Raw genomic sequence first — 26,014 nt, 5'->3', positions numbered from 1 at the left:
AAGCATCGCGAGTCACACAGACACAGGGCAGAGACAGCTCCGAACTCCGTCCCCGCATGCGCCAGCCCCTCACGAACCCACCGCATTCTCTGCCGCCAGCCCTCGTGGGCGCCGGGTTGCCACGGGAAGCGGTGCGCATGCGCACGGACGCCTAATGGAACGTGAGCCAGCCGGGTCCCCGCGTTACCCCTGGAAACCACCGGAGCCTGGCGATTCGAGGGGAAAACGCCAGGCGATTCAAGATGGCGGAGGACCTGGACGAGCTGTTGGATGAAGTCGAGTCCAAGTTTTGCACACCTGACCTTCTAAGACGGGGCGTGGTCGACCAGCCCAAAGGCTGCGACGGCGGCACACACAGTAGCGACCGGAACCAAGCCGAGGCGAAAGAGAATCTCAGGTTAACGGGGCGGGAGGGGTGGACTGTTCTGGTAAAGCCCTGCTCCAGGCCCTAAAGCTGCCCCTCCGCCGCCCAACCCAAAAGAAACGTGTCCGCGAACTCCAGCCCCTCCTTACATCACAGTTCAGCCCCTCAGCGCCCTATCCTCAGCAGCAGCGCACCCCTCGACCCTCTATGCGGATTCTGGCATTTCTTCACTCAGCGCAGACTCCGCCCCTCGGCCGGCCGCAGAGAGCTGGTCCCGCCCTCCCGCAGAGCCCGCGGTGCCTGTCTTCTTCACCCTATTTCTGCCTGCCAGAGCCTAGGAGGTTCTAGTCGGGGACCGGGATACCCCTCAGGCGCCCCGTTCTTAACGCCGAGAAGGCTGTGCTGACCTCGGCCAGATTTTGCCTCTGTGTGGCCAAGCGGTTCTCATCTCCCTGTGAGAGGCCTGTTAGACAACCTCATCCCATAGACTCAGACCCCGCTCCCCAGGCCAATCCTAATTCTGTCTTTAGCTCAGTTTTGTTTTGTTTTTTGAGATGGAGTCTCGCTCTGTCCTGTTGCCCAGGCTGGAGTGCAGTGGCACGATCGTAGCTCACTGCAGCCTCCAACTCCCCGGTTCAAACGATCCTCCCACCTCGGCCTACCCTAGCTGGGATTGCAGGCACGAGCTACCACGCCCGGCTAATTTGTATTTTTCGTAGAGACAGAGTCTCGCTGTGTTGGCCAGGCTGGTCTTGAACTCCTGAGCTCAAGCTGTACTCCCGCCTCTGCCTCCCCTAAATGCTAGGATTACAGTTGTGAGCCATCGCACCTCATTTTGTTTGTTTTTAACTCAGGGAGTTAAGATGAGATTAGATTCATAACAGAAGGGTTAATTATTGTGAACATTAAATCGTCTACCTTCCTTCTCTCCATGGCCCCCTAGTTAAGGGTCCCAGGCATACATATGGAAATTTAGGGACATTTCTTAAGTATTTTGGTTTTTGATCTAAAAAAACTACCTTCCAAATTTACCAGTCGTTTTTCCTCCATATAATTATTAACAGGACTTCCTTCACTTCCCCATTTACCCCACAATCCCTGAAAAAAACAATGTTTGCATCAGAGTATTGTCCTTCAGCAACTCTTGCTAGAATCTTTTGGAAATTGCCTCTTGCCTAGAATATTTTGGAAACGCTTGTGAAATTACATGGAGGCAACCTTGGATCAATCTAAGAACGTCATCTCCGTTAATTTTTTGGCTGCATCTTTGATTTGGTTTTGTTTTTTTGGTGTGTGTATGTGTGATTTCCCAAAGTATTATCCAGCTCTATTACTATCCAGTTCACCTGGCTTATCTCCAGTGACATTTATTTATAAAAATTCACTCTGCGAAGATAAAAGCATCGAAAAAATTCTAAAGGAGCACATAAACAAAATTTCTAAAAGTTAGTCGAGTTCTGAGCAACATTTTAAAACAAAAATTAGAGACAACTATAATTACTATGAATGGGCTAACACTCATTTGGCTGGATGTTGTAAATATCACTCTCATTAACTTTTATTATCTTGTATATTGGAATTCTTTATGTGCCTATTAGTACATCTACCATCCATATCCCACAACAGTTGTTGCTTTAGTACTTTTCATTTGTCCTGCTAGGGGATAGAGCCAATCTATCAAGGAGCTTTTCAGAGCTGTTCATCTTAGGAGAACTAGCATCCGGTGGGGCAGGATGTATTGAAGCAAGCTGCTCAAAATGGAAGGGACTATTTATGTGGATCTTCTCCAACCATGGGTTGTGTCATGCTTGCTCTACTAAAATTCATCCACAATGTTTCTAGTACCTCAGCCCACCTTAATACATTAGATTTTTTAGTACTAAATAACATAAAAGCCGTAGTGAACCAGTACTGTTGTCATTTATATTAAAACTTTTCATCTGGCAATGTAGTTGTAAATTGTACAAAAAACAGCAACAAAGGGCCTAAACCTTATACCAAATATAGTCCCAACCTGGTTTTTTTTTTTTTTTTTTTAATTTTTTTTTTTTTTTTGAGACGGAGTCTCACTCTGTCGCCCGGGCTGGAGTACAGTGGCCGGATCTCAGCTCACTGCAAGCTCCGCCCCCCGGGTTTACGTCATTCTCCTGCCTCAGCCTCCCGAGTAGCTGGGACTATAGGCGCCCGCCACCTCGCCCGGCTAGTTTTTTGTATTTTTTTAGTAGAGACGGGGTTTCACTGTGTTAGCCAGGATGGTCTCGATCTCCTGGCCTCGTGATCCGCCCGTCTCGGCCTCCCAAAGTGCTGGGATTACAGGCTTGAGCCACCGCGCCCGGCCCAACCTGGTTTATAATGTTATGTATTAAAATTTTTCCTCGAGCCAAAATTGATACTTAAAAGCTAGGAAGCAATTTATGTTTGAATTTATTAACAGGAGATTACCTGCTAATTGTATAGCAGTGTAACCTGTATCTCTCGTAAGAGTTAAAATACTGATATTACCTCCTAAAATGATAGCTTTGCAAATAATACTATAAATGACCATGCTACATCTGGATACCAGGAACAACTGCTAATGTAAGGGGTCAAAACATGCAATTTGTTGAAGTGTTCAAAATGATAAAAAGAAATATGTGATTAGTAAAAAAAAGAAAAGACTGATGTGGGTTGAGAAGAACTGCAATAGGAATAAAGTGGTTCGGGATGATACAGATGGGAATATTTAAAGATAATATAGCTTTCTAGATGATAGCTATAACAGCCAACATTTATTGAGCTCTTTCTGTATGCTGAGTGCTTTATATATGTTATTTCATTTAATCTTCACAACCCCATGAGGTGAATACTGTTACCCCATTTCACTGACCAAATCAATGCTTAGTTACTTGCCTACAGTCGTATTGCTAAATCACAAGGACATAGTACATGTAGATTTAAGCTTTGTATATATACCTCTCACATTTAATTATAGGTTTAAGTGTTTATATTTTATTTTGAATATACCTTTTATTTTCAGCAGAAACTATATCTTTAAAAGATTAGAATGTCAGAAACAGAGTCAGAGAGGGAACCAGTAAAAGCTTATTAACATTTGATTGAGATTATTATCACATCAGAAGACCAAAAAATGTCTTATACAGTCCTTTAAAATTATGAGTTCTCAATGAAATGTTGACTTTATTGTTATTCCTATAGCAAAGCATAGGCAAGTGTAGGCATTGTGAAATTGCGTGATCTAAGAACAGACCAGAATCTTATGTAAGCTGGTAATTTGGATCTGTAACAGTACTGATTAGGTTGGTGGAGTTTGGATGCATCTGATTCTTGAAATTGTGAAATTGCATGAGGGAGGATACCCCAGTGAGTATGTCCTGAAAGCCAAAGGAGAGAATTTTAAGAGGCCATCTTAGCAACCTCTTATCAAAAAAGACATATAAGGAATTGGTACCCAACACTGTCAGATGCTTCTGAAAGATTAAAGAGGATTGGAACTGAGAACCACCATTATATTGTAGTGATTTGGGCAGTGGAAACCTTTGAGAGAAGAGTTTCACTGTAGTTGAGGGATTAGAGGCCAGAAGTAGAATATTATACCTGAAAGAAATTTTAGTCATCTATGTATCATTTTTATAGATAAAATATTTGAGTTTCAGAGAGATTAAATAATTTAAACTAGGTCAGTAGCTCTAGACTGGTGATGATTTTGCCACCCAAGGGGCATTTGGCAATGTCTGGAGACTTTTTTTATTGTCACACCTGGGGAATGGTGTGCTATTATTTAATAGCATCTAGTGGGTAGATGCTGTAAAACGTCCTGCAATATACAACAGTCTCCTGCCCCCACATACACACCCCAGAGAATTATCTGACCCAAAATGTCTGTCGTTCCAAGGTTGAGAAACCCCTGTCTAGGATTAACACTCAGCTGATTCTAAATCTAGTCTACTTGTAAGGAAGTAGAAATCATGGATATAGACTATTCTTCAGTAGTGAGTAAGAAAGGGTGGCAGCTTTAAGAGAGGGGTTTTTCGAAGTGTCTCTTTGAAGAAGAAAGCCTTGAGCATACTTCTAAGTCAAAGGAAGAAACCAGTATACGGTGAAAGACATTAAGGGTAAAAGTTACAGTACAACTGAAGAGGCTAAGCCTGGAGACAGATAGAATCAACCATGAGGTAGTAGGCAGCAGTCTCTTGCTTTTCTTATTTCAGGTTAAATTTTTTTACTCCAAGATGTAACGAAGAAGACCTATGTTAAAAATTGTCAGAATAAATACATTTCTGAAATTAGAGAGTTTGACTAAAAAACTTGTCTTCTAAAACAAATAATTTAATGAGGTTATAAAGTTGGTGTACAGCATCTACTTCATATAAACGCTAAAGAAAGTTAATGTTGTATAGTATGAAGTTCAGGGACTGCCCTAGATTCAATTCCAAGCCTTTTCTCCCACTATTTATATGACCTTGAACAGATATCTGAATCTCTCAGTGCCTTTTCTTCATCTATAAAATGGGGTTAAATAAAGATACACTCATGTAAAGACTAAGGACAATGCCTGGGTTATAGTAAGTATTCAGTAAATACTATTTAGCTATTAGCTATTTAGCATCAGCTATTAAATAGAAGTTCTGTGCAGTAGTGGTTTGTATTAATAATCCAGTGATGACTTTGCCTGCAGAAGGTAGAGGTAGTTGAGTAGTTGAGATATTCTAACAAATAGCACCTTTTTTGGGGGGTGGAGGGAGGGTGGTCATTTGATTACATGACCTTTGGCTCCTCTCATAAAGAGATATGGTTGACTTACAATGCAACCTTTGGGGAAAAGTCAGGAAAAGTTAAAATTATCTTTGTTTATAATATCAGGTTCTGCTTATCATTGTACATATTTTGCATTAAATACATGCTTTATGTAATTTAGATAAGTACATACCCAACTTCCTCTCGAATATAATGTATATAGTTTTAAATGTCTCAAATATGTAATATCAAGTATGTAATAGTATAGAACATATGTGAATTTGTACCTGATAAAATATATCTTTGTCTCAACGAACTTAGACTATATCCACAGTGAAAAAAATTAAAATCACTTTTATCTTTCTACCATCAACTCTAATAATGGACTTTAAGCAAAACTCTTCCGATACTAACTTTATCTGCTCATAAACCTCAGGCAGGTTTTCTCTGCATATATTTTCTTTTCAGATCAACAGAAACATTTGAAAAAGAAGATGATCTTGACAGTCTTATTAATGAAATATTTGAAGAGCCCAACTTGGACAAAAAGCCCTCTGTAAGTCAAGTGTTATAAATATGTAGTAATTCTGTCATTATTTCAAGACATGTTTAGAATAGTCTTAAAGAAGACGCAAGTAGCTACCCATTATCTTTTGAATTCCGAGAAATACAATTACTTAAAGAAATTATTACACTTAAAGAGCTGTAGAAGCAGTAAAATATTAGAAACTCTCAGTATGTGTTTCCCTGTGCATTTCTCAGTAAGAATAACATATTAGAAAAGCTGTTAGCATAGAAGTCAACTCACACATCAAGCTGGTCACTTGTATTTATTTGTAGTTTCTAAGAACACTTTTCTAAAAGGCCAAAAACAAACAGCTTTCATTATAGGAATGTGCTTAGCACCTCACATGCAATGCCGTTGCTCTTATCCCATGAAGCAATGACTAAATTGTTAATATTTCAATTTTTTAAATGTTTATGTGTCTATTTTAGCTGCATAAAAAGTTCACAAAATAATATAACAGCAACCTATACACTGAACATACCATGACAGCCACCCATATTAAACATATATTAATGTTTTGCCATATTTGCTTCACTGGACCTTTTTTTAAAAAAAGAAGTGCAAATTAAAGATATAGTTTAAGACCTCTCTAAATCCTACTCTATTGTCTTCCTTCCCAAAGATAACCATTTATCCTTTCCATCCATACATTTATACTTTTATTACATATGTATATAACCATAAACAATTGTAACTGTGTACAGCAGTCCATTATATAACTGCCACAGTTTATCCACTTCCCTGATGATGGACATTTACATTGTGCTCAGTTGTTTGCTATTACAAATAATGCTTCATCAGATATTTTTTTTTAATTGGAGAAAAGGCATACAAATTTTAACATGTACACAGGGAAAACCAGTGATTACTCCTTCATTAGATATCTTTACATGGCTTCTTTTACCCATATACAGAAGTTTCTCTAGGATGTATAAAGCTAGAAGAGGAATTCCTAGGTCATAAGGTGTGCTTATCTTCAACTCTACCCATTGCCAAATTGTTTTCCAAAGTGACTTTATCACTTAACGTTTTTCATACTGGGCAGTATATCAGAATTTATGTATTTTAATTTTTATCAGTATGGTGTGTGTCAAGCATATCTGTCAGATTTAAAAGAAAGATACAAAAATAGAAGTCTGATTTACAAAGATCACAAAAAAAATTAAGAAATAACTATAGTACCAGGGTTTTGTTTTTTAAAGGATAGGGAAGATAAAAGCAAAACAGTGGCCTGAAAACATCTAGGTAATGGTTGTGGTAAGGATATGGATAGAGACCACTTATATTTTTGTCACCCAGACTAAAAATCAAATGACCAGTATAGATTTTAAGATCTGAATTTTTCAAAATTAAACTTTTCAATTCACCTGAAGTAAATTAATACACTGATGCCAAGTTGAATAATATGTAAACACAATAGCAATATTAAATATAGTCATTCCTTGGTATACTCAAGGGATTGGTTCCAGGAACCCCCCACATATACCAAAATCCATACATACTCAAGTTCCACAGTCAGCCTTACAGAACCCACCTATATGAAAAGTTAGCCCTCTGTATATGGGGTTTTGCATGCCACAGATACTGTATTTTTGATCCTTGTTTGGTTGGGAAAATTCCACATATAAGTGGACTTGTGCAGTTGAAACCCATGTTGTTCAAGGGTCACCTGTACCCTGCAAACAGAATACTTCCTAAGTACCAAGTAAGTGTGTAAGCACTGAATAGTAATGTCAATTTGTAGTACTAATTAATGGTAGAAAAAAATTACATCATTTTGTTGCTCTTCATTAATCGTCTGAACAATTCATTATTTATTAAGTACTATAGGGTGCATATCTGTTTATGAGGCGCTATCTTTTCAGTTAAGGTGTTTCAGAAGAAGATAAGTACTTCTCTGGCTTGGCTTTAAGATATACTAATTTGAAATAAAAGTAGCTCTTACAGTCATGAAGAAATAAATTTTTAAGCATGATCTTTTCCTTTCTTAGTTATGTATTATGTCCAGTTTTCCAGCCTTCAAAGGAGACAGCAGGTCTAAGTAAAACATTCATTGGGAAAAAAAAATTTAAGAAAAGAAACATTGATAAACAGATGGTCTATGCCAGTGTTGTCATTAGAGGCTATATTATGCCCTAAAAATACTACTGCCCCACTGCACCCCCAGCTCTCCCATTCTGTTGCATTTCTGAACTGTTCCCAGACCCACACAAGAAAGCCCAGGAACCAACAACGAACTTCAGAGTGTGCCAGCTTAGAGTCATAAGCATGAGTCTGGATGGCTCATGAAACATGCTCCCCAAACAGAAAGATTCGTGCATATTGTTATTTTTCAGACATGTACCAAAATTTTTTCCATTTCTGCTTAACATCAAATAAGAGTTGAGCGACATAGTAAAACAATATTTTCGCCTCTATTAAATTTCCTCATCCACTATGTAAAATGAAGGCACGACTCTGCATAGTTTAAATTGCCTTTTCTCCATCTCACTTCCACTCCTTGGCGGTGGTCCTAGTGTGTGGTTGGTTTATGTTGTTTGGTACCATATACCAGTTAACACTTAATAAATGCTTGCTAATGATGATGATATTATGTAACCATATAGGAACTACTGTATGGTTGTGACTAGGTAGCTCTACATTTTTATTGTAGAACATTTATTGGTTGATACCATTCCATTTGATCAAAATTAATATTCCTGAAGTTACACAGGAGCTTGGTTAGTTTAATTTTAGTTCATATGACGCACATTCACAGCCTTTAAAAATGAGTCTGAGGTTTTTTTCCTCCTCAATTGAATTTTTCTAGAATGAAGTTTTAAATAGCAGGTCCTTCATATTAAATCATTGAACTGTAATATTAACTGAAGAGTTATAAAGTGACTCTAAATCTTAGCATGCTAATAATGGCAATATATCAATTTCCTAGCCTAAAAGTTAGTAGAGTAATTTGCACATTCCTTAGGGAGTTCTGCTTCCCTTTTGCCTTTAAAAGGTTTTGATCATTGTTTTTATTTCAGAAACTTAAAAATGATGCCATCAAAATGTGTATTTAAGTCATTTAGAAAATATTCTTGTTATAAGGAATATTAGTTTTCATGTTACAGTTTTCTAAGTTACTCGTGGCCTTTTATTGTTTTGCTTTTTTAACAGAAATTAAAATCTAAATCTTCAGGTAACACATCTGTCAGAGCTTCCATTCAAGGCCTTGGTAAAAGGTAAGTTGAGATTGCTTTGGTGACTTATACACACTATTGAGCAAACACTATGAGCATAGTCTAGTAGATTTTACCATTTAAACAGCAGTGACATTGAACAACAAAGCATTGGTTGGCCTTCAGGAGAAAGACCAATAGCAATATCTTCAGTGTTCTTATGGTCTATGACCCCCTTCATGTAAAGGAAATTAAATGGGGGATTATTGCTATTGTAAATAATTTTCTGCCATTTAAAAAAAGTGTGAACAGTTTCTCAAAATTAATGTTCTGTTATATTCTTCAGTATTTACTTTGTCCCTTACATTATTTGGCAAACACGTTTTTCTTTTACTCATTTTAACTCCTTGAGTGTTCCTGAATGTACAGGTTATATCCAATAAAGCAGTGATCCTACAATAAATAGCTCTTCTTTGAAATGGTTGGCTTGCTAGGGAAAATAGACAATTTGATTACAAGAACATAAAGTCAATAAAACCAAAAATTTTTTAACATGGCCAATTAACTTCTATTTTTTGCTATAACTTCATATTTTTGCATCTGTTGAACACATCTAGTTGCAGTCCGGTGTACCTTGGTGGAAGCTCTATTCCATGTGGGATTGGAACAAATATTTCATGGAGGTAGGTTGTCAGAAATGTATTATACTTTCTTACTAGGTTTTTTCCAAATGGATGCCCCGTTGTTAAAATGTAGTTCTTAACATCTTCACATCAATCTGTTTTATAAGGAGAGGTATTTTTATTAGCTAATCTAAGAATTCTTTGTTTTTTATTCTTGGGAGATAGCTATTGAAAGCTGTGATATTAGGTACGTGTTATTCATTTTATGCTCTTTTCTAAGCCCCACTTGAAATGCCTGGATCACTCCAGTCCCAGCTTTGTTTCCACAGGACACAGGAGAGTGAACTTCTTTCCAGGCAGTGGAAGCAAAGTGGCCATGCAGATACATGATGCCTTACCCACACGGCCTTGGCCAGTTAGCATGCAAAGCTACAGGTCTGCATTACCCAAAACATTCTCAAGCATAGTTGCTTGATTTCACATGTTGACATATTTCAAAATGTAATATGCAGAAACCTACATTCTTTGTCTCTTCCCTGCCCTTCCTACCTCTGTTTTCTCACTCAGTACCTCTTTCTGGGCAGTCTTATAGTCATGATGCCACCTACCCCAACCCCATGTTAGCCCCATAGTCCTAGCACATTCCATTGGCACTTTCATAATATGGGCAAACAGTTTGGCTTTAAGCAAATGCTACTCTCCTGCTGCTTTTGGTTCTATTTTTGGCAGAGGCCTACTTACCTAGCTTACTTTATTAAAATATTTTTATCTAGTTATTTCTAAAACACTTACTTTCTGTTAATTTTTTAAGAAAGAACGGCCTAAGTTATATGATTGCATGTTGACCACATTTCTGGAGGGATAACTGTTATATAGTCAAGCGTCACCAGCAAGGATACATTCTGAGAAATATGTCATTAGGTGACTTCCTCATGTACAAACATCATAGAGTGTACTTACACAAACCTAGATGGTATAGCCTACTACACACTACTAGGCTACAAACCTGTGTAGCATGTAACTACACTGAATACTGTAGGCAGTGGTAATGCAATGGTACATATTTGTGTATCTAAATATTAAAAAGGTTCAGCAAAAATACATTCTAAAAGATTTTTCAAATGGTACAGCTGTATAGGGCACTTAGCATGAACCGAGCTTACAGGACTGGAAGTTGCTCTGGGTGAGTGAGTGAGTGAGTGGTGAGTGACTGTGAAAGCCTAGGACATTATGCTAGTGTAGACTTTATAAACACTGTAACTTAGGCTACACTAAGTTTACTTTAAAAAGTCTTTAATAATACTAACCTAAGCTTACTGAAACTTTTATAAACTTTTAACTTTTGATTCTTTTTTAATAGTAATTTAAAACACAAACACTGTACAGCTATACTAAAATATTTTCTTTCTTTGTATCCTTATTCATAAGCTTTTTTCAATTGTTTCATTGTTTTTTACTTTTTAAACTTTTTGTTAAAAATGAAGACACAACACACACATTAGCCTAGGCCTGTGCAGGGTCTGGATCATCCATGTCACTGTCCTGCACCTCCACATCTTGCCCCGCTAGAAGGTCTTCGTTGAGGGGGCTACAACATGCATGGGGCTGTCATCTCATAAAAACAGTGCCTTCTTCTGAAATACCTCCTGAAGGACCTGCCTGAGGCTGTTTTACAGTTAACTTTTTTTAATAAGTAGAAAGAGTACATTCTCAAATAATGATACAAAGTATAGTATAGTAAAATCATGAACTAGTAACATAGTTTATTATCATTATCAAGTGTTATGTACTATACATAATTGTATGCACTACTTTTATACAACTGGCAGCTCAGTAGGTTTGTTTACATCAGTATCACCGCAAACACATGAGTAAGCATTGTGCTATATAGGACAGCTATGATGTAACTAGGAATAGGAATTTTTCAGCTCTGTTATAATTCTGTAGGACCACTGTTGTATATATGGTCCATCATTGACCAAAACATCACTGTGGCAAATTAACTGTATTGAATAATAGAAGTGGGAGTTAAAAAAACATTGTTGGAGGGTTGTGGTGGTGCCAGCCTACATCCAAGGACAATGCCCAGAAGGTAGGGCTATAGGACAAAGGTGAAATTAGGAGTCTGGAGAAGCCTTATATGGGAACACCAGGCAGCCAAAGGCTAATATAAATCCACTGGAATGTTACCTGCTGTTAGAGCTATAAAGAATAATTAATAGTAATTGAATCATCATGTATCGAGGACTCTCTGTACAAAAAAATTAGAGCTACAAACTGCCTGTAGAGGTGAATTTAGTGTTGTTGCTATCAATCCTCAATTACCTGTCTCAACTCAGTTGGGACTTGTCTCCGTCATTTTCAGAGCCATGCCTCCTCTATTCCAGGGATCTATCAAGTCACCCATGAACCACAGCAGCAGTTTCCCAGTTAGCATCCACTTCCATCTTTTCTAGTATCACCCACATATAGCATTCAAGATAATATCCCTAAAATATTATTTTGAGTGCCTCTCCTCTATTCAGAAGGGAAGTGAGAGTTGCCATTTGTCTCACACTAACTCTAAACTTACTATTTGCTTTACCAAATTGTTATCCTTGTTGTTCCTCTTCTCTCTTCAGTTCCTTCAGCTCCAATTAAAGCCTGGGTCAGATATTCCACTTCCACTGGGACGCTTGTCATTCTGTACTTTCCACTTGCGTTTTTCTGCGTCTGAGTATATTTACATTTATTCCCTGTCTGAAACAACACTCCCTTCTAATGCATGTCTCCTGCTGCCTTATCTGTTTAATTCACATACTGCAGATTGATTTTTCCATTTGAATTTTTTCCATTTTTTAAAATCCATTGAATGCCCATGTCATAAACTCTGTGTTAGGTTATCAATGAAAGGCAAAACATTGGCCAGTGAGGAACAAAGCAGCACATGATTACTCCTGTGGCATGAAACAGAAGGGCTCTGATGACAGAATGCCTGAGTTCAAAGCCTCACTCTGCCACTTACAAGCTCTGAAGCCTTAAGGAGGGATGTTATCTTCTAAAACCTATTTCCTCACTCTTAAAAACTAAACATATTTCATGGAGATACTCTGAGGATTAAATGAAATAATACATGAAAACTATGCTTATGGTGGAAAAGACAGCTAGGTACTGCAGGCACACTGGGTTCTAATTAAGGTGTCTTTCTCATCCATTAGTCCTGCTTTCTTGTTATATCTCAGGGACTAGAATATTTATTCTACTACTAGTTTTCCATTTAATCTCAGGAAATACATATACTTATAGGTGCCTTCTGTTTTCATGAATGATCTTTTTAAAAATACATTATGGTTTACTTCTAAAAAGTAAACATTTCATTAAGATTTTCTTATGTATGAAATATTTTGTGTGTACTTTGATTTAGTTCTAGCACAGACAAAATCTATGCTAGATGGAATTTCAGTAAACCAAAGAACAGCCTGTTTTCATAGCTCAAGGCTCCTATCACATACTGTTAGTCCAAGTGGGATGCCAAAATCAATTATACCCCATTTCTGCCTCCTGCACAGCTGTAAGAAGAGATACCAGTTGCATATATATGTGCAGGTAAATATTTGTATTCGCAGACTTTTTATTAGTTGCCCCTTTCATGACACACAATTTGCACCCATAGAAAGATAAACACATGTTCGTCTGCATATGCAACATTTTATGTGTGAAGTACTTTATACTGTCCAGAGCACTTTTTATATATGCATATTGACTTACCTACTCTACAGGAGAAAAACCCAAGATGCCGATCAAGAATTTTTACCTCCATTTTATAAATGAAGAGATGGAGGTACTTGTGTTAAATTCGTCAAACATATATTAATCACCTGGTAGGTCCTAAGGATTAAATGAACAAATTATGGTGAACAAATAAATGGACACTTCCTGTCATCCATAAGCTTTCCGTCTAGATAAGGAGATAGGCTTTAAATAGATATCCCACAAATAAGTATTTAATTTCCATTTGATATGTGACATAAAGGGAAAGTGTGGCATACTATAAGCATAAATAATGGGCACTCTAACTAATATGAAGGATCAAGGAATAATTCTCTGAGAAGATAAACCACAATATGAAAAATAAGTAGGAGTTAGGCAAAGAGAGGTGACTATTGGAGCCGGAGCACACACATGTTTAGAAGGTCCCTGAGAAGGGGAGGGGCTGGGGGTGTTCCTCTGGTGGGAGGAACAGAGAGCCTCTGGCCGTGCTGGAGCATAATGGGTAGGGAAAGAATGGCCGCTGAGGGGACTGGAGAGAGAGTGGAGGGACATTTGACTTAGGGTCCTGTAATCGTTTAGAGGATTTTGGGAAAAGTACGTCCTGTGTGCGATGGGCCAGATTTGTGTTTCTTAAAAAAGTCATGTCAGCTGCTGTGCAGAAAATGGCTTGGGAGTTGGAGGGGCAACACAGGAAAGAGAAGATGGGAGCTGTGACCTGTGTGGTAGCAGTGACTTAGGGAAAAGCTCAAATTTGAAGTATTTAGAATATAGAATTGACAGAATTCAGTGATTGACTAAGGAAGGTAAGAGAGAAAGTTAAGAATGACTCCCAAATAATGTGCCTTGCTCAAGGTCATATCAAGTATTACAAAGCAATGATTCAAGTTGGTTACTTGATACCTAATCCATTATGGTTTCTATTATACCACATAGCAGAAAGCCATGTAATGTATGGGAAGAATCTTAGCTGATGTTGCTGTTGGAACTGCTGTTATCTTCAAACTGTCCAAACATCAAGTTTCTCTAGTCCCATTGTGTAGATCTGATAGGATTTAACAGAGAACCACAGTGTCTGGGCAGAAGATTATATTGGGTTAGATTTGGGGCATTCTTGTCATAAACATATTTAAAATAGTGAATTCTACTTATTAGCTGGACAAAAGAACAAAGCTCTTGGTGACATGTGTGATTTCGTCTACATTTTAGAGGGAAAGACCTGACAGTTTGTCTTTCACTGGAGTCATGACTTTATATTAGATATGCTTTTATTTACATAGTTATGAAAGAGAAATACATTTCAGCCCTGAAAAGAAGTACTGATTTACATGGCCAGGGCATAAAGGAAATTGAATCTATCCTGCCTATTTGTGGTGTTTGTTTGATTTCTAGATACAGCTCTGGTTTGAGGTAATGCTGAATGACTTTAGATTTTAGAAAAAGATTTGTCTTTCATTTGTTGATGGAAAGGGGAGAGAATAGTAGTAGGAAGCATGGTGGCAGTAATAAGTACTACAGATAAAATGAAGGCATTTTCAAACCAATCGAATTTTACTCTCAATTATTTTTTAAACTACTTGCAAGACTGGATTATTCCATAGACTGGTACTAATTATGATCTAATAGAGTAAATCGTAGCAGTGGAATGATTTCTTAGCTGCAAGTTAGTTTTATGTTTCTCAAAGGACAATGTTTGTAGGAAAATGTGGTGGTGTGAATAGATTTGAATAAACTACTAAATTTTAAATTAAATTAAAAAGCTGTATTTAACATTATGGTTGAGATTTTACACATACAAAATGTCAGGAAATTCTAAATTATAGTTCCCACAACAGCAATAATTCAGCCAAATTGCACATGTGTATTAAGGCATTAAAGTTAACACTCTGTGCAATCATGTAATAAACTATATATGCATAAGAAAGCAGGTCATAGTAACTTTGGGAACTATCATTTTGCATTTCCTGACTTGTACATTCAAAGTCTGAGTTCAAATGTGTACAAATGTAGTTGTTGAATTTCCAAATGTAGAAATGCAACTTCATAAATTGCTAACAGTTTGAAAGAAAATATGGACTTGCCTATGAAACTTGTATAGGTTTTAAATGTTTCATTATTATTATAGTTAATAGTATTTTTAGAAATACAAAGCATTTATTCTCAAAGAAACTTTCAGGCCAAAGGTATTTGCAGTTTTGAAATTAGCGTATCTGAACTTTGAAGGGAAATAAATGAAAAAAATCTAATGATGAGTTTGTTTTATTTTTTCATTACAGAAGTATTATGTGCTTACTGGAAGAATAAAAACAAAATTGAAACATGTATAAAGAAAAAGATAATAATCTCCCTTCCTTTCCTTTATTCAACCACTCCTGATGCAACCAGTGTTACTGTGTAGTATGTAACTTTACATTTTGCTCCATGTTCTTATAAACTTCTAGCCACCTATATAGGAATTTATTGGGGGGGTCGTTTTTACAAAAATAGGATCATGCTATACATGTTAGTGTGCACCTTGGTTCAGATATCCCTCCAGGTTAGTATATAACCTAGTTATCATGAGCATTGTTTATTTCTTCTCTCACTACAATCAAAGCTCTATGAATACAGAATCTCACTAGCACATACCAGACTCTCAATAAATATTTTTTAAGTGAGTGAATGAATGCATTATGCCAAGTTGTGAGGCAGCAAACAAATACAATCTTTTCCCAGCGCTTAATCAGCTTATCTGAGAAACAGATTCATTTCAATGTCATGTGACATATTCTTTGGTAGAGATATTCCTGAAAATTTCAGTAGGAAGGGAAGCATTTAAAGAAGTTAGCTTATGTGAAGATCTCCCTCAGACCTAATTTGAAAACCATGGAATTAAAAGATCTACAAATCTATTTTCTTTTGTATCTATATAATATATGTGTATGTTCAGTGTACAAGATCGTAGTAAAATAGGTTTGTGCAAAAATTTAACCTTAAGGTTTAGACTGCAAATAATGCTTTAGTATAAAGATTTATAATCAGATTAATCTGTACTTTTCTGTTGTTTATTCAGTAGTCTGTAATATGTGGTATATCCCATAAATAAATCACCGTGTCTTCACATTTAAAGATACCAATAATCTTTAATATACAATTTTTTTTTTCTGAACAGAGCATGTGACCATCTGCGTTGTATAGCCTGTGATTTCTTGGTAGTCAGCTATGATGACTATATGTGGGACAAATCATGTGATTATCTGTTTTTCAGGTATGTTACTAAAGAACTTCACTCTGAAAAAAGTACCAAGTACTTTATATTTCTTATTTTGATATATTCTGTCCGGGTGGATTTGGCCAGATCATGTGGGCTTCACCTCTTCAATATAGTCATGTGCTACATTATGATGCTTCAGTCAGCAATGGACTGCATACATATATACGTGGTGGTTCCATAAGATTATAATGGAGTTGAAAAATTCCTATCACCTAGTGACATCATTGCCATTGTAATATTGTACTGCAATGCATTGCACATGTTTGCAGTGATGCTGGTATAAACAGTAACATGCTGTAGAGGTTTGTAGCCTATACCATATAGCCTAGGTGTGTGGTAGGCTGTACCGTCTAGGTTTGTATAAGCTCAATCTGTGATATTCCCACAATGATGGAATTGCCTAACAAAGCATAAGCAATGCATGACTGTGTTTCTGTCATCCATCTCCTTCTCTCCATCTGCCTGCTGTCAGCCTAGATAAGGACATGTTACTTCTGGACAAGAATACAGAAGTAACCTCCTCACTGGTTTTTCTGCCTACAGTCTCTTCTTTCAGACCATCCTTCCCTTGTTCACAATTAAAGCATAGCTCAGAGTATACCGTCCTACTGCTCAACACCCTTCCACCTACAGAATAATGTCCAAATTCCTTAGCATGGCGTTCACGACCCTCCATAATCCAGCTCCCATCCATCCATCATGCAGCTTTGTCTTCCCACAATGTATATTTCACCTTTGAAAGATTTTATTTACATGAGAGTACTCAAGGCTCCCATTGCCTCTGACTTGGTACAACCTCTTTACCTCCTAGGATGCCTTCCCACCATTTTATCTACCTAAACCCTACCTGTCCTTCAGAGTAAAGTTCATCACATGTCTTCCATGATTCTTTCACCACTCTCTCAACTGGAAGAAAACTCTTCCCTTCCTGTGTATTCACGGTGCTTTGAACCTATTATATACTGTAATATAAAACTGAAGCTTTTAGGTTGGTATATGACTACCTTTCTCCTTGTGGCTGAGATAATGTCTTGCTCATATTTATATAATTTGCACATTCTTATACACTTACAGAATACCTAATATATTTAAGGTGTTACAAGTTATAAAAATATATTTGAACTTTACATTGACATTTTCAATTAAAAATTTAAAGCTAAAAATTAATACAGTGTATTATTGCAGCACTTTGCAATAGCATAAAGAAAAGGGTAAGAGACTTTCCCCTACACCTCTTTTGGCAGCCATTCTTGGGTAAATCTATGAGTATACCCTAATTTAATAGTTGTTAAACTTTCTCACATCAAGAACCACTTTGAAAATCTTATGAAAACTTTGAATCCTCCTCATACATATACACATAATTCAAATATAAAAATACATGGAAAAATTATAACTTTAAAAATTTTACAGTTTCCAATCCAAATAAAGCCTAATGTATTCCCAAAATCTGAGGTCAGGAACCCATACTTTTAGGCTTAGCCCACTTTTTACCCTATAAGTGGAAAAGCTGGCTTTTAATTACAGGTTGACTTTTCCTTTTCTGACTTTTCTAAACCCTCTGCTATTTACTATCTACTAGTTAATCTAATAAGTGGCTAATAATCTCCATATGTCTCCAAGATGAAGCATGAATTTTTATAAAACTATCATAGGATAATAAAATGCATGTAACATCAAGACAGTGGTGAACACAGGCATAAAGTAAACTATGGATAACTTAGTTGGTACTTGAGGAACTTGCAGCATCTCAGAGTCATCAAGAATACCAGTTGGTTTACCCTAGATCTGTGGCAGCCTGGTTTTAAAATATATGTATTTTTAGAAAAAACAGTGACAGCTAGAGGATTTATTATACTATTAAAAATAAACAAGTAGTCATTATTTAAATCAGTAGAAAATACTGTCTCAGTTTTCAAGACACTTAGGAATATCTCTGGGAGATAAGAGAATGGAACAGCTAAAGAATAAGGCTGTCTCCACCATCAAGATATAAATCATTGATATGATATTTATTTTGTACAGTATATTGGTGTTTACCAGTAGACATTATTCAGCACCTGGTCTATGACACTCTTAGATACTGGGCTCATAAGATGAGAGGAACCCAGGGGAAGGGAGACATGGGCAGGGACAAGCATGTGAGCAGCAAGTTAATAGAGACAGTAAGGCCAAAAGCACTGATGGGAGGTGAGCCTTGGATAGGAAAAGGAAGACCTCTATGACTGAGAGGAAGCCAGCAAGGTACTGATGTGTTCAGGGAGAGCTTGCCAGGAAATTGAAGGCTTTCATACCTAGCGACCTGGTTTTGAGAATGAAGATGTGATCTGCTGAAAATAAGAGAGTGGAGGAGGATGTGGAATAATCACTGAGGAAACCAGAAGTGGACAATGACCAAAGACAATTTACATATTACACAGTGGAATGCTGTTCAGTTGTTTTATTGTCCTATTTTACAGATGAGAGAAGTAAATGTATCCTAACTTTGAGAAATTTTAGAGCTTTTTTTTTTTTTTTGAGATGGAGTCTTGCTCTGTTGCCCAGGCTGGAGTACAGTGGCGCAAACTCAGCTCACAGCTCGCTGCAAGCTCCACCTCCTGGGTTCACGCCATTCTCCTGCCTCAGCCTCCCGAGTAGCTGGGACTACAGGTGCCCGCCACTACGCCCGGCTAATTTTTTGTATTTTTAGTAGAGACGAGGTTTCACTGTGTTAGCCAGGATGGTCTCGATCTCCTGACCTTGTGATCCGCCCGCCTCAGCCTCCCAAAGTGCTGGGATTACAGGTGCGAGCCACTGCACCCGGCCTTTTTTTTTTTTTGAGCCAGTCTCGCAAGCCGCGTTGCCCAGGCTAGAGTGCGTGCTGCAATTTCAGCTCACTGCAACCTCCACTTCCTGGATTCAAAGGATCCTCCGGCCTCAGCCTCTTGAGTAGCTAGGAATACAGGTGTGCGCTACCACATCCAGCTAATTTTGTAGAGATGAGGTCTCATCATGTTGCCCATGCTGGTCTCGAACTCCTGAGCTCAAGTGGTCCACCCACCTTGGCCCCCCAAAGTGCAGGGATTACAGGCATGACCCCCCACAGCCGGACAAGTTTTAGAACATTCTAAAAGAAGTGTAAGCTATACTTACCACCTTGCCACAACAGCTGAAGAAAATGCTTTTATTTTTCTATTAAATCATGTGTTTTCTTTAAGGAATGGAATGATTTTTCCCTAAGCTTTTAAGATATGTGCATTTTAAAAAGCATTTTAAATGTCATAATTAGATCCCTGCCTATTCATGATTTCTAATCCTAAAATCTCTAAGGATTCAGTCAAGTATCAAATGTTAAGTTTTCAAAATATTTTGCAGATCAAATAAAGGACATTTTTCCTCAACAACCTAGTTTTGGCAGGGTTTTTTTCTTTCTGTTAAAATTTAGATTATTCATTTCTTCCCTTAGCTAAGTCGTTTAGCTGGTCAGTCTGTTTCCTGAAGTCAGACAGTTGGCTTGGAAAATCTCTCAGGTTTTGTGAGGTTCTAACCTTCTAAATTGTGCCTGAATTTTGTACAGTGTAATATTGAATGTGGTGCCCATTGACCAGCAGAGGGCACTTTGTAGCCTGCCTTCTGTTGTAGTGATATCCGCAAGTAGTGGTTAGGTACTGTATCTCTTTTTCCAGTATTCATACTGTATTTCATCCTTTCACTTTGTATTTTTTCATAATTTTTTAAATTTTTTTCCATTTTTCTTTGCCATGGAATGTTTATATGAACTCATTACATGGATTATCATGAAATCATAATTGATTTTTTTATTAAACTTCTGTAGTCTTTTTTTATAGTAGTATCAAATCCAGTGGTTATCATTTTTACGATTGCCCTACTTGTTGATTTAATTATTTCAACATTATTAATATTTATTTCAGGATAGACTTTTTGTTGCTGATAGTATGAGTAAATAGATCATTGAAACTAATGAAAATTTTCTATAGTTAATTCATCAGAAACCTATGATCTTTATGCCTCTGATGTTCTCTCAACTTGCCATATTGTAGGCTTTTAAAATACAGCATAGGTGAGTATCTGAGGTAGGAGATGAACCACCATCCTTTCCATCCTATTTTCATATTATTTAATCTCTGATAGGATGTTCGTAATTCTTCAGCCCTTTAGGTTACTGTATTCCACAACAGTCAATAAACTGGCCTAGAGAATTGCCATAAAAAGTACAGATTATCAAAGAAATACCATCAGAAAGAGAACACCGAAGCATATCATCTAATGTTAGTGTGAGGGGATCTTGGTTGTTTAGTGTTCGGATACTGGGAAAATAAGAAAATAGGCTGGGCACCATGATTCACGCCTGCAATCTCAGCGCTTCGGGAGACTGAGGTGGGTGGATCACTTGAGCCCAGGAGTTTGAGATCAACATGGACAACATACTGAGACCTCGTCTCTACAAAAAAAAAATTTTTAAGCCGGGCATAGTGGCACATGCCTGTGGTCCCAGCTACTTGGAAGACTGAGGTAGAAGCCTGGGAGGTCAAGGCTGCAGTGAGCCATGATCGTGTCACTGCACTCCAGCCTGAGTAACAGTGAGACTCCTAAAAAAAAAAAAAGAAAGAAAAGAAAGCAATGACCTTTTTAAAAAAAAATTTTTTTTTTTTAATCATTAATTAGTGAACAAAGGCACTATGCTAAAACTTTCCTGTTTTACTGATAGGAACAACATGCCAGAATTCCACAAATTAAAAGCTAAGTTGGTAAAGAAGAAAGGAACACGGGCATATGCCTGCCAGTGTAGCTGGAGAACTATTGAAGAAGTGACTGACCTTCAGACAGATCATCAGCTTCGCTGGGTTTGTGGTAAACATTAAGAATGCAGACTGCACATTCGGACAGATGCATCCATGAGAGCGGTCTCCGTGAATCATCATCATATTTAGACAATAGTCCCTAACAATACCATTCCCTGTGGGAAAAGGCAGTGAATTTTATTGATACAACTACATACATTTTTGAAGACCAAATGGACTAAGGAAGATAATGTATTATAACACTCTGGAATTATTCCTGATATATGGATGTTTCACTTTCTACATTCTTTACTAATGTGACATCTACATTCTTTACTAATGTAGGCATCTACATTCTTTATTAATCTGTCTTCTGTTTAATAGAGGTTTGATTATGGAGTTCCATACAAATATCTAGTTTTTCATTAGCAGCTGCAATGTTGATTGCTAATACGTTTAGCAAAACATTCCCCCACTTGTAGCAGTTAAAGTGGATAAAGCCAGCCAGGGCAAAGAGGTCATTTAGGAGTGTCTACAACACTCCAGTCAGATCTCTTGTTACCAAAGATCATAATTTAGACATGGCAGAAACCAGGTAATCAGTGGCTAACGGAAGGGTACTCAGGAGTAGTTACAGGTATTTTGCAAAAACACTGCCTCATGGCTGATCTTACCTCATGAACTCAAAGCAATGTTATGCACAATATTAAATATATGTTACTAGTTTAGCTTACTTTTCCCTCTTTTGTTCATTTAACTATTAAAAGTTATTTTCTCTTTTGAATAACCAATAATATATAAAAAGAGTTTGATGCATCCAAAATCATAAAAATCCTAATACATACAGGTTATTTTGTTGGATTTACCAAGTACTTTCTATCCTTTAATGCCTAAAACTCCATCAAATGAAGTAAACAACAAGTAATATAATTTTTCAGGCAGCCTGTGGACTTTTCTGGTAGGATCAGGTTAACATATCGTTTATTAGGTGAGTAAGTGAAAAGACAAAGCATAACTGAACCAGCAGGTAACCTATTGGGCTTCTTCCTGACATCACTGAGATCTGAGGAGCCCTACAATAGCAGCACATTCAGGAAATCAGATCCCTCAAAATTTCTAGTTCCCAACCCCATTGAGAGATTTTGGGAGCTTTCTAATCTGCCACAAACCCTCTGCTACATATGTACTATATAGTTTAAATGTGTGATACAGAGCACACTGAAAGGGAGTAATTGAAACAAAGTTATAATCTTCTTAGTCTTATGCTAAATTTATTCCAGCCATCCTACTGAAGGGAGGAAGATCTGATCATTAGAATCCTTTTCCTAGCCATGACATATTTACATACTTGTAAAATTTACTGTAGTAAGTCTAGCATTGCAACAGAATAGATCTTATAATGGCCAATCCTAATACTTTTGTATTAAGGATACCATGACAGACTAAGCATGGTGGCTAACGCCTGTAATCCCAGCACTTTGGGAGGCTGAGGAGGGCAGATCAGCTGAGGTCAGGAGTTCAAGACCAGCCTGGCTAACATGATAAAACACCATCTCTACTAAAAATACAAAAATTAGCTGGGCGTAGTGGTGCATGCCTGTAATCCCAACTACTCAGGAGGCTGAGGCAGGAAAATTTCTTGAACCTGGAAGGCGGACGTTGTGGTGAGCCAAGGTTGCACCACTGCGCTCCAGCCTGGACAACAGAGTGAGACTCTGTCTCAAAAAAAAAAAAAAAAAAAAAAAAGGATATTATGACAGATTTTATCTTTTAATAAAAATGTATTATATCCCAAAAGTTTTATCTACATGTAATTGAGTCAGAAACCTAGGGGGATGTTGATTGAAGTCAACTGCTGGAAAAAAATAGCAGAGCAACAAGATGCACGCATTCAAAACTTCATAGAATTTGACACACTATTCATAATGGTGCAATCCTTTTTTATTCCAGTAAGCAAATTTACTAAATCACTAATTTGAAAAAAGAAATTTTTTTTGAGACAGAGTTTCACTCTGTTGCCAGTTTGGAGTGCAGTGGTGCGATCTCGGCTCACTGCAACCTCTGCCTCCCAGGTTCAAGTGATTCTCCTGCCTCAGCCTCCCGAATAGCTGGGATTACAGGCGCACGCCACCAAGCCCAGCTAATTTTTGTATTTTTAATAGAGACAGGGTTTCACCATGTTGGCCAGGATGGTCTCCATCTCCTGACCTCGTGATCCGCCCACCTCGGCCTCCCAAAGTAACCTATATTGCCTCTACGTTGAAGGGACAAAGTTGTCCTGTTTTTTTTTTCCTTTTATTATTTCATTATAACTATCCTAAAACGTACATACATTGCCTATGTTTGGCATTCCATAACATAATAATTATAATAATTGCCCAATGTCAGAAATGTATGTGTGAGTTCCCATTTTTATTGGCAATTTATAAGCTTTTTAATATTGTACTATTTAAAACTAAAATGTAGAAAGAATATTATGTTTATATACAATCAGATAAATTATTAACTGTTGTAATTTAAGCTGAAAATGAAACTATTTTAGTAGAAGAAAAGTATAGTTTCTAATCATCTATAATTTTAAAATGCAAAGCCTATAAAACTTTCAAGATGTTTTGCCTATTTGTTTTTTAATATTTATAATAATTTTCTGTCTTTAGCAAGTAACTATTGTTAAGCCAGGTAACTTCTGTATTTGAACTGTATTTTACTCTCAGACCCTCATCCTGCCTAGAAATGAGTAATAAATAATTACTCTGTATTATTTACTTCTTTTATTTTATAGTAAAATATTCATTTGGATGGGTATTAATTTGAAATCATTTTGATGATTTTTTTTTTTTGAGACGGAGTCTCTCTGTTGCCCAGACTAGAGTGCAGTGGTGCAATCATAGCTCACTGCAGCCTTGAACTCCTGAGCTAAAGTGATCCTCCCACCTCAGCCTCCCAAAGTGCTGGGATTACAGGTGTGAACCACTATGCCCAGTCAAAAAAAATTGTTTTAGTGTCAACAGAAAAGTTTCCAAGCATCCAGTTAAACAGATAATTTGTTTACATTGGGGAGGAGAAGTATGCCATAACTCTGATGTATGTGTGTGTGTATACATGCATGCATAAAGAGAATGTGTGTGTACATGCATGTGTAAAATAACATGGGTATTCACAGGAACAGGTCCAAGTTTAGGAAGAAGAGACCATGTTGACTTGGCAGTATATACCTAGAACCTGTTTGTTGATGTCAGTAAACTTAGTACTTTTTCTTGGGCCAGAGAATGTGTCATCAGACTCTGAGTCTGAATTGCTTTCTCTCTTTTTCTTACTGATATTTAAGAATATGAAAGAAAAAGGTCTTTGTATCCAAAAGCATTATGATGAAGCTTAGCCATAAACTTCAAATGCTGATATTTCTCAACTGTTGTTTTAACAAAATCTCTTATCAGCCAACCTACTGCTCCCAGTAATCAGCAATATCTCTTGTAGAAAATAGTTCCTGCAGCAAAGAAAAAATTTAAAATAGGCAATCTCTTTAGAGATTTTGCATCTTATTGTATTTCATTGGGTTTGTGACATCATTTTGTCCCCTATTTTAAGATTACACTAGAAAAACTAAAAAAGAAAAAAGATTTCATTAGTTATGTATATATACAAGTACATGATAATTAAATTTGACTTTCCCCAAATGCCTTGAGATAAGGTATGACAAAATGAAGTGTAACAAAATCAGAGTTCAGAGTCATGTCCCTTAGAAAGTTATATGACTTTTTTTATGCTTCATTCACCTTATCTATATGAATTGTAATACCGCCTTTGTAAGTTTGTTGTAAGGATTAAATCATATAACACATGAAAAGTTACTAGCATAGTGTTTGGTTCAGAATAGCTGCTTAATAAATGTTCTCATTCTTTTGTTATTATTATTATATTTTAAGTTCTGGAATACATGTGTGGAACGTGCAGGTTTGTTACATAATTATATACGTGCCATGGTGGTTTGCTGCACCTATCAACCCATCATCTACATTAGGTATTTCTCCTAATGCTATCCCTCCCTTACCCCCCAACCCCCAAACCGGCCTCCGGTGTGTAATGTTCTCCTCCCCGTGTCCATGTGTTCTCATTGTTCAACTCCCACTTATGAGTGAGAACATGCAGTATTTGGTTTTCTGTTCCTGTGTTAGTTTGCTGAGAAGATGGTTTCCACCTTCATCCATGCCCCCGCAAAGGACATGAACCCATCCTTTTTTATGGCTGCATAGTATTCCATGGTGTATATGTGCCACATTTTCTTTATCCAGTCTATCATTGATAGGCATTTGGGTTGATTCCAAGTCTTTGCTATTGTTAATAGTACTGCAGTAAACATACGTGTGCATGTGTCTTTATAGCAGAATGATTTGTAATCCTTTGGGTACATACCCAATAATGGGATTGCTGGGTCAAATGGTATTTCTGGTTCTAGATCCTTGAGGAATCACCATACTGTCTTCCACAATGGTTTGTTCTCATTCTTTTTCCTTCTAAAATGAATACTGTCTAAATTGAAGTAATAGGGCAGCATGATTCTTACAAGTCATTTGTAAAGATGTTTGTTTTATTTATTCCCTATGAGGAAAGCAGCAATGCTATCATTATTTTTATAACTAGTGACTGTACACATGGCGACCTTTATTTTATATAAGTTGAAGCTACAACTTTCCTATTAAAAAAAAAAAAAAAAAAAGATGCTCCCCCTAGCCTGCCTCTTTCTGTGTGGCTTAAACCTAAGTCAGTCATTATGAAGGCATTCAGGCCT

The 26,014-nt window shown here is 37.1% G+C and overlaps 1 protein-coding gene and 1 long non-coding RNA gene across 3 annotated transcripts in view; one reads left to right on the top strand and one right to left on the bottom strand.

The window, feature by feature from the left end:
• LOC106999837 (uncharacterized) overlaps positions 1–594 on the bottom strand; it is a 550,889-nt gene extending 550,295 nt beyond the window's left edge. The window contains exon 1 of the long non-coding RNA XR_013396931.1: positions 82–594. This is a non-coding gene — a long non-coding RNA (uncharacterized LOC106999837). The remainder of the gene's footprint in view (positions 1–81) is intronic.
• On the top strand, positions 205–25,760 carry CFAP418 (cilia and flagella associated protein 418). Of its 2 annotated transcripts, NM_001193893.3 has the most exon segments (6): positions 205–397; positions 5,567–5,654; positions 8,820–8,884; positions 9,439–9,504; positions 16,343–16,438; positions 21,153–21,930. In NM_001193893.3, coding segments are annotated over 6 exon segments (624 nt in total). In that variant the 5' UTR covers positions 205–242; the 3' UTR covers positions 21,307–21,930.
• Positions 25,761–26,014: the final 254 nt, after the last annotated feature.

This window comes from Macaca mulatta, chromosome 8 (genome assembly GCF_049350105.2).
Source record: "Macaca mulatta isolate MMU2019108-1 chromosome 8, T2T-MMU8v2.0, whole genome shotgun sequence".
NCBI lineage: Eukaryota > Metazoa > Chordata > Mammalia > Primates > Cercopithecidae > Macaca > Macaca mulatta.
This window is presented reverse-complemented; position numbering and strand designations above follow the sequence as displayed.